At 35.9% G+C, this 10,119-nt stretch overlaps 2 protein-coding genes across 2 annotated transcripts in view; one reads left to right on the top strand and one right to left on the bottom strand.

The window, feature by feature from the left end:
* LOC112600258 overlaps positions 1-963 on the bottom strand; it is a 1,534-nt gene extending 571 nt beyond the window's left edge. The window contains exon 1 of the mRNA XM_025347444.1: positions 223-963. Within this exon, the coding sequence (XP_025203229.1) occupies positions 223-834 (612 nt within the window). The 5' untranslated portion in view covers positions 835-963. The remainder of the gene's footprint in view (positions 1-222) is intronic.
* A 7,687-nt stretch (positions 964-8,650) lies between these two features.
* Positions 8,651-9,634, top strand: LOC112600257. Its single transcript, XM_025347443.1, has one exon. The coding sequence runs from the start codon at positions 8,651-8,653 to the stop codon at positions 9,632-9,634; it is 984 nt and encodes a 327-aa protein (XP_025203228.1).
* Positions 9,635-10,119: the final 485 nt, after the last annotated feature.

Below are 10,119 nucleotides of genomic sequence, written 5' to 3'. Positions count from 1 at the left end.
CTTTTATATAAATATAGTAACTAAGTAGTCATTTAGTTAGAATTATTTTTACCTTTAGCTTAACTGCACGTAGTTCTCAGGCAGAGTAACCTCTGTCTTCAAACTTTATTTTTGTTAACTTATTGTTTAAATATACATATAATTTAATAATTATATTATCAGTTTTGTTCTTGCAAACCTTTTATTTTATACTATTTCTACAATCAAGCCCAGCAGCTAGACGTCGGACTTCGTCATTAAATAATTAAGTGTACAAGTGTAGTACGAGAGTACTACACTCGTGGCATTCGGTTTATACATTTTAGCATTTAATGACCACGACGACATGATACCAATATCGTGTGTATAGCGCAGACATTCCAATTTGCCGTATCGGATCGCTATATCTATCACGTTGTCAGTAAGGAGACCGGCTTCGTGGGCGTATTTTAAACATTCCACATGACCATTCTTTACCGCAATTTTAATAATTGATTCGTTCCATATACATCCATTATTGTGTGCATAGCGCAAACAGTCCAAATGTCCGTTTTCGGCGGACGCTTCGCACGTCTCTTTGTCCCACGGGCAGCCGTTTTCTCTGGCGTACCGCAAACAGTCCAAATGTCCGTTTTCCGCAGCTACTAAACACGCATTTTTGTCCCACGGGCAACCGTTTTCTCTGGCGTACCGCAAACAATCCAGATTTCCGTTTTCCGCAGCTACTAAACACGCATTTTTGCGTTTTAAATATCCACGCTTGTTCGGCCATAATGCACATTCGTCCCAATCGTATTCGTGTTGATTGAAAATACGCATACACTGCAAATGTCCACGGCTCGCGGCTATAATCATAAATTTTACTTTTTCTATACTAGACAAATTTGAATATTGCGTTTCATATTGTATCGCCTTTTCACAACACGGTTGTAAGTGATCTAAAGTCGGTATTGCATATTCATCTCGTAATTCATTCAATATGTCTTAATAATACCGATGCACGTTCAAATAAAGAAAACATTATGCGCGATACACAAAAAAAAACAACGATTAAAACGCACCAGATATACTAAAATGCCCCACCTAATCTAGTGTTTCGACTGCAATTCACCAGCGGCATAGGCGTATATATCAATAAATCACGTTTTGACAGGTTTTATAAAATTTTTACATTTTCGTTGCAACGCGTCCGGCCGTCGATCGACAAATTCGAAAAACGGTCCGATTATAGAGTATATATATTCTTTTCTTTTAGTCGACGTCAGCGTTCAGTAGTCTCTTCTCTACTCTACCTCTGGACAGAGACTGTCGCGCGCGCGAGCCTACTGCTATATTTATACCTAGATTTAAAAATGAATGTGGAGGGGGAAACTAATACTCGATTCTGATTGGAAGTTGGGTTTAGTATAAAAATAGAGGTAGATTAGAATAGACGTATATACAACTATATTGAAAATTAATCGTGGATATAGTTTTTGAAGACTTTGCACACTAGGTGACGCAACGCATGGATATATCGAAATCTTGTTTAAAAAAAAATATACAAAGCGATTACTACAATATTTATCATTTATAATTTCCATAGTTAACTCTATAGATATTATCGATAATTTTCAACATTGACGATTCGTTTGTATCCGGGTCTTTTATGCGAAACGATTGGATATACTTGCGCTTTCCGCGTTCCAACAAAGTCGGCGATTGATCGATAACGTAATTGAAAAAGTTGACCGAGTTTGGCGTTTTATATTTCCGAAGCTCTACCAGATCCGGATACGTCAATTTCAATTCCACAAGTCTACAATTAACGGAATCGTCTTGAATCCGACACGCGTAGTACGGATACAGTAATATCTCCGCGTCGTCAATATCGTCCAGCGGTTTTGAGGATTTTTTATAAATCAGACAGTACTCGTCTTTGACTTTATTCGTGTTTTCCAAAACGCACGTCGGTTTCATATTGAATATGTTTGCGGTCAGCGTGGAAATATCTTTATTGTTTTTTTCGATTAATTTCACGTTTGTCTCCAACATTTTATCCTTTGTCGTTATTGAATTTTTTAGTTCTTTATTTTCCGATTTCAATTCGTCGACGCGCGCTTTTAGAAAATCGTTCAATTCTTTCATAGGGTTCTGGTCGGGCGTCGTCTCGTATCTGTTGGTTTTACGAATCGACGGCAACACCTCGCCACACACCCACTCTGCAAACTTTTCGGCTTTGGGCATCCGGGACCGGAGTATAAACATGTTCATGCCCATTTCGTTTACGAACGTCGTCTGAGGCTGAAGTCCTGGGATGTCACGGTATCGATCATTCAACGATACCTGTTCGTATGATAAAGTATATTTTTTATCAATAAATCTATATACTGATGTATTTGGATCTTCCATTTCCAAAGCTCTTGCTAGATCGACTCCTTTAAACCATACGTCTCCATTATTATCAATAAGAATAGACACATCAACGCATCCAAACATATACATTGTATCTAATTTTCGCTGTTTACGTTCCGGTACGTTTTTGTCCAACACTCTCTGTTTGCGTTTCCGCAAAGTTGATTTTGATATTTTTTCATCGTTAACATTTTTATTAACAGACATGTTGCAATTAATTAACCTCTTATATCAATAAATTAATGTTGACACGTACACTTGATTTTGCGTTTTCGTTGCAAACGCGCCGGCTCGGAAATTTGTAAATCCAGAAAACGACCCGATTATAGAGTAGAGTATATTATTTTTTTTTAGTCGACGTCAGCGTTCAGTAGTCTCTTCTCTGCTCTACCTCTGGACAGAGACTGTCGCGCGCGCGAGCCTACTGCTATATTTATACCTAGATTTAAAAATGAATGTGGAGGGGGAAACTAATACTCGATTCTGATTGGTTAATGGATTATAATATGACATTTTATATACACATAAGGTGTAGGAAGTGAGCAAGGTTTATCTAAGATATGTAAAAACACATGTGTTCCCGAGACTAGAGTTTTAAATTTCCAAAATTTGTCATTGTCGACTCGTGTTGATGTTCTCCAAAGTTTTATAGTTTTAGAAGGACGTAGATTTGTTGAAATGAGATTACCAAAGAAAACGAATTATGATGTTGAAATTTCTAAGTACGAGCAAGGTCTATTAAGTCGAAGCGTCAAAAACGTGGTAATCTCAAATGATAAAGCATCTCAAGCATCTCTAGCTGCCCGACCCGTCAAGCTTGATCCTATAGTTAGATCTGTGCCACTTAATCCATTAATTCCTAAACCCAATGTATGTGATATTAAGTGTGATGAAGAAAAAAAAAAAAACAAAAAAAAAAATACCCGCCTTCGGGAGGCATGAGCATGCCACCGGGCGCGTCCCCAGGTTGCGGATAGGGTAACGTCCTACAGATATGTAGGACAGCCGCGAGATAAGCCACACCTTCGGGATGGACGAATAAGCGGTCGCGGACAAGCTCACCACCGGGGGAACGATCGACCGCCGATGTTTCGGCAGATCAGGAGTACGAACGAAAACAAACAGACGAAGTGAGACTGACTTCGTCAGTGGGCGGCCAAGTCACTGCAATCATTATGAACATTACAACCTACAATGATGAATCTCGTCCCGGAGCCCTCTTACAGGGAGGGGTCGGACTCCGGGAGACGGCGACTGGGGGTGGCTCGCCCCAGGAGTCGTTATCGGCAAGCCAAACCCCGAGTGAGGGAGTGTCCAGCATGGCTCCTCCACCCGGCATTACTACTGCTGAGACGATAAGGAAAACGGAAACAACAGGAGATATGGGCAACGAATTTGACTCAGTGGCGCTGGCAACAGCTAGCAGATTGGCGGATAAGGAGACTCCGCAAGACCGCGGACGCTCAAACAAGACTCCTAGAACGATAAATATAGGAAGTCTTAAAGAGGAAGAACTCCTAGTTATGATTCAGGGGTACATCAACTCGATGTCAGAGTTTGCCGAAAGAACGCGCAACGTTCACAAAGAATTGAAGGACACCCTGAAAAACACAGGAATAGTGATGAAGCAGTATGTTAAAGTTAAAACTACGGGACGAAATACAAATGCGATAAGCAATATAAATACGCAGATGAATTATGCCTCATCGCAGACAGATATTGTCACTGAAATCAAGAAGCAGAGCAATGACGTATCCATACCGTGCGAAACTAGACGCCAAGAACCCGAGCTTCTTGGAGCGATGTCGGAACTCAAGGAGATGATTAAAACACAGAACGTAGCCATCAAAGATTTCACCCGCATCCCTAGCAGAACACTGGAGTAACGTCGACAGAGCCTCAACTCTTCAATCCCCACACGCATCCGCAGACGAACTCGCAGATCACCTCCACCAGTTCCTCGCTGACTCCTGCGACGCTGCGATGCCCCGCAGGACCTCGTTCAAGGGTAGGAAATCCGTTCATTGGTGGAGCAGCGACATAGCCGACCTTAGGAGAGCGTCAATCGCAGCCCGGAGGCAATACCAGCGAGCCGGCCGTAGGGCGGAAAGAGATGGGCGCGCAGCCGCATTCACTACCTATAACGAAGTCAGAAAGAAGTTGAGGCTAGCCTTCAGAAAGGCACAGGAAGCCAGCTGGAGCCAGTTGTGTCGGGACGTCGAAAACGACCCGTGGGGCGTGCCATACAGGCTGGTGACCAAAAAGCTGAACCGACGCTCTCAGAAACTCGACGATCACACCGCACTGGCAATAGCGCGTGGGCTTTTCCCAGCTCTCCCGCCGGTGGACTGGTCGACGATCCCCTACGACACAGCAGCCTCAAACGAGATCATATCCCTGCCGGATCCTGTTATCCCACCGTTCACCACCGTCGAACTCAAGGCCGCAGTAGACAGACTTCCGCCGGGGAAAGCGCCGGGTCCCGACGGGATCCCGAACGAGATAATTAGACTGGCCCAACAAGGTTTCCCGACCTCTTCCTGCAAGTTTTCAACGTCTGCATCCGATCTGGCCACTTCCCTGATGGGATAATATATTCTAACAGTATAGTACCGAACGGTTAGGGTGAACACCTGCATATCGTGTTATTTAATAAAACAATTAAGACTTGATCACACGCCCTGGACTTCTCAGAATAGATAAGTAAACGATAGTGTTAACATTGTACTATTTAATATAACAATTAAGACTTGATCACACGTCTTGGATTTCTTGGAACAGATGAAATCGCAGGAAAGATACCTAACTGAATAATAAATATAATTTAGAGAGCTCCTTTGGGTCATTGGAAGTCGCCACCTCCCCAGTCACCACTTTTGTCAGTTAACCATTTATAAGGGAGACCGAGACAAGAGCTGAGCAGATATTCGAGACGCTCAGAGGCAGGTCGTAACACCACTCACTCCATCTTGTGCTTATAAAATTGTATTCTTGTACGAGTTAATTGTATTAAACAAAGACTTAATCTTTTAACTTGCAAACATTAGTATTTATAGTTCTACATTGATATATGAATCGACGTTGACATAAGGGACGCAACAGAAAAATTGGCGCAGTCGGTAGGATTGATTTCCAAGAAGAAGACAACTTAAAATATTTCTTAACATATTTTGGTACCGTCAACTTCTATCAACAGAGGCAACTTCACTCACGTGAACCATCGTTGGATCGAGACGTCTTTTCAACAACTCTGGGGAAATCGAACACATTGTTGCAGTTCAAAACAACGGCGAGAAAATCAAGCTACGGAATGAATACAGAAATTTTGTAAGCATAAATTATATAACCGTCTCCTTTGGTCATTTTGTCCATCGTAATTAGGAAGGTCTTTTTTCCATTTTTTGTTTTATTATTTTATTATTTTTTTATTATTTTATATTATTTTGGGAGTTAAATAAAAGAGTTATATTGAGAATTTTTGAAATTATTGTATTGAGAATTTATTGAAGAAAAAGAGTATTTTGTGTTTATATTGAGAGTTTTTTGAGATTATATTATATGAAGATTATATTGAGATTATGAAATTATTTTGTGAATTATATTGAGATTTATTTTGGGATTATTATATTGAGAATTTTTTTGGGATTATTATATTGAGATTTATTATTCGAGACGCTCAGAAGGCGGTCGTAACACCACTCACTCAATCTTGTGCTTATAAAATTGTATTCTTGTACGAGTTAACTGTATTAAATAAAGACTTAATCTTTTAACTTGCAAACATTAGTATTTCTATTTCTACGTTGATATATGAATCGACGTTGACATAAAGGACGCAACACGTGTATTTACAATCAATATACGTATAATGTAGAATAAAATAAGAGAAAAATAATATGCATGTGTTACTAACATAGTTTTAAAAAAAAAATGTACCACCAGAGTAATGAAGTTATTTTGTAAAGTGTGGATTACTGAAAATTAGTTGTGAGAAAGTTTAATATTCTTTAGAATAGTATTTTTTTATTTTATTACATATTATTTATTATTATTTTATTATTATTATATTTATTATTTTTGTCTGAAAATTACGATGTAAAATATAAAAGTAATAATATAATATAAAATATAAATTAAAACAAAATCAAATAAAATAAAATAATTATTTAGACTCTATTCAAGGACAATGGGTACACGAAATTTAAAGACTTATTAATAGCCCGTGAGAATCAACCATTTTCGCTAGTTTACTACCGAAATGCTTCCATTTCGCCCGATATGTTTCATATTTCTTCTACTTGACAGCCAACACTTGTAGTCTTTTCCCCAGATTTAACCCCCATGTCATCAAATTCTTTTTGATCTTTACAGTATTCATAGTCTGAGGGAACGTTATTCTCATTACAGTGATACCTGTATTTTATTACGTAATAATCTAAAACCATTATCAGAATTATTTAATCTTGATCTACATTTTGATTGTATATATTAATGTTAAAAAAAATGATTATATTATTATTTGAATTATTCTTTTAAAAATAATGTTTTTTAATAATTTATATAATAAACTATATATTTATATACATTTAAAAAGAAAAAAGTGTTTTTATTTATTTTTTTTAGTTTAAGTATGAAAAGATCAATAATCACAAAATACTAACGTATGAATACGAGTGAAAGCGGACTGATCGAAATCGAAAGGTTTAAAAAATGTTCAAAAACGTTCATTATAAAGAACAGTCAAAAATATGTGGATTATAAATTTTTTTTTAGTTATATTATAGATAAGCTTATTTTAAAGTTAAAAAAGTCATCACAAAAAACAGCAATCAAATTTAATTTACATGTTGATGCTGTTTATGAACGTCCGGTAACCCATGATATTCAAGATATAGCTTTTAAATCATCAAATATTTTAGCATGCAATTCATCTGATTTTATTAGTTTACTAAATAGTATGTTCAATAAAATATTAACTGAGGAATCAGAATTTATTGCAAAAGGTTCAGGTTGGTCTCTTGTATCAATAGATGGGTTACAGTTAAGAATTAATTTAGTAAACCCTCTAAAAGGGAGTTCATATATTGATTTACCGTTATTTATAAAAGAAAAAAAAGCGATTGTTAATGTTAAAAATAAGGATAATTACTGTTTTAAATATTCTATATTAAGTAAATATGATAAGCGTTCAAATAAATCTCGTTTTAACCAAGTATATTTTAATTTTCTAGAATCAAAGACAAAAAAGGGGATTAATAAATATCATAGGCAATGTTATGTATACGTTATTTGGTGTGTGTGATGATAAATGTGTTAAAAAAACTAGAGAAGCAATTCAAAAAAGGTTAAAAAAACATAAATTCATTCATTCGAATTTATTATATGCAACAATAGATTTAGCTATATTATCCATTATATTAATAATAATAGGGCTAAAAATAGATGGGTTTTTCTCGACGTAGGCTGAATGTGAGTAAGTCGGAAAGGTTTCATTCGATCCGTTAGATAATGCCATTTAGTTTCCACAATGGAGCAGTGGAGTGTCGTTCACCGTGTGTTCGAGTACGACTCATTTGTCAAAAACAACGAATCGGTAGTGAAAGTACAGCGTGCATTCCGGAATAATTTTAACATTGGCCGTCACAGTGCGGTTCCCGATCGGAAAACAATTATGAGATGGGTCACTGCTTTTCGAACAACGGGAATAATTATTATTTTTTTTTAACCGCCAGGTTAAGAATGTTAAGAAATTTTTTGGTTGGCCGTCCACCAAAGCAAATATATGTTTATCACAGATTAACGAAAGTAGTTGTTCTACTATAAAAAATTTTAAATTAGAAAAACAATATTAAATTACATTAATCGGGGTGAACAAAAATCAGCATTTGTTTTATGGAATGGTGATATGGATATGTTTTTTTTAAACCGTTTAGATTTACATTATCCAATTTTAAATATAAGAGCTTATGATAGTAGTAATAATAGGCAATTTTTCTTGCAATTACAAATTAACAAAATTACTATTGAAGAAATTGAATTAGGTAGCTATAAAAAAAATGGTAGATTATTAAACTTATTCGAAAGTCATGAGTTGGCTTGTGATATAGATCATAAAATAACTCATGCTCATGATTCTTGTGCGGACGTAATATTAACAAAATGTTTATTCGATAAACTTCTAGAAAAAATTACTTATGAGACATTAATAGAGAAATTACCATAGGAATAATATTTTACTTTTAGAAAAGTAATTTTTTTTACTTTTAGATTGGTGTTGATGGTTGGAATAAGCAAGGCTAATGATATAAACTCGTCAGACTATTATACATATACACCGTATGAACAAGACAAGGGTTTGCATTATGAGAACTTAGGTCCAGTTAGAATAATAGGAGCAGAGTATAAGCTCATTACTTATTTCTCACTAAAAGAATATAACGCGAAATATGAGATATTAGGAGAAAAAATGAAAAATTGTAAATTTTTAAGAGAAATTTGTACAATGCGCAAAAATAAAGATTTTTGTCCGATTGTATATCTTGACGAAACATGGGTGAATCAAAATCATTCGCGGAGTGTCGCTTCTCAACATAATACAAACATGGTGGGTCCAAAAATCCCGACTGGAAAAGGTGGGCGTCTTATCGTTGTTCATGCAGGGTGTGCTAAATACGGGTTCATTCCAAATTCAAAATTGGTTTTCCGGAGCAATACTGGCAATTCTACGGATTATCACAGCCAAATGAATTCGGAATTGTTTAAATCTTGGTTCACCCAAATGTTGAACAATCTTGAAGAACCGTCCGTCATCATAATGGACAATGCATCATATCATTCAACCCTTATAGATAACTATCCAAAGAGCAATACAAAAAAAGCAGATGTACAGGAGTGGTTGACTAAAAAAAATATCAAATTTTCACCATTAGAGACGCTAGCAGAACTTAAAATGAGAGTTAAAGCTTTAATACCAAATGAAAAAAAGTATGAATTGGATCAATTGGCATTAGAAATGGACCATGAAGTAATTCGACTTCCTCCATATCATTGCCAATACAATCCAATTGAGCTGATATGGGCGCAAGTGAAAGGCCAAGTTGCAAAAAACAATAAAACTTTTAAAATGTGCGATATCGAACGATTAACTCACGAAGCATTAGATTCGGTCACCCAACATGATTGGGAAAAGTGTGCGAGACATGCAGAAGAACTTCAAGACAAGGATAATGAAAAAGAAATCATGAGAGATGCTGTATTCTAATACCAATCATTTTAACATTGTTACCAGATGACAGCGATTGGGATGACAGTGACGATGAAGAAAATGCTGAATAGGACTACCAATTTGTGTGTTTGTATAATTCTTTTGTATTTATATTTTATACATTTTTAAAATAAAAAATAATTATATATTTATAGTATAAAATTGATACTGTAAATTTTAGTAATAATTTAACCATAATTGTTAAAATGAATTTTAATACAAAATATTAATAAAAAAAAGTTATATTTTGAAAAAGCTACGGATGTGAAGAAACTACTAGCAAAGCACTTTGGTCTCGATTGGGAAAAATCTGCAGAGAATTTGCAATATTATATCTATTTTTTCGATCGTCAGGTATCAACCCATGATGAAAGCAATGAATGTAACTCTAACTGCGAATATGTAGAAGAGTGTAACGAGTTTATAGTTTAACGTTAGTTTTTGTTTTCTATTAACACGTTTATTTTGTTACTATTTTTAAT

Source organism: Melanaphis sacchari, unplaced genomic scaffold (assembly GCF_002803265.2).
Source record: "Melanaphis sacchari strain LSU unplaced genomic scaffold, SCAv2.0 Contig62_pilon_pilon, whole genome shotgun sequence".
In the NCBI taxonomy this organism is placed as follows: domain Eukaryota; kingdom Metazoa; phylum Arthropoda; class Insecta; order Hemiptera; family Aphididae; genus Melanaphis; species Melanaphis sacchari.
Note: the sequence above shows the minus strand (reverse complement) of the source record. Positions and strands in the feature narration are given on the sequence as shown.

Coding starts and splice junctions, on each gene's coding strand:
- LOC112600257 (XM_025347443.1), top strand. CDS start 8,651: ATGGTTGGAATAAGCAAGGCTAATGATATAAACTCGTCAGACTATTAT.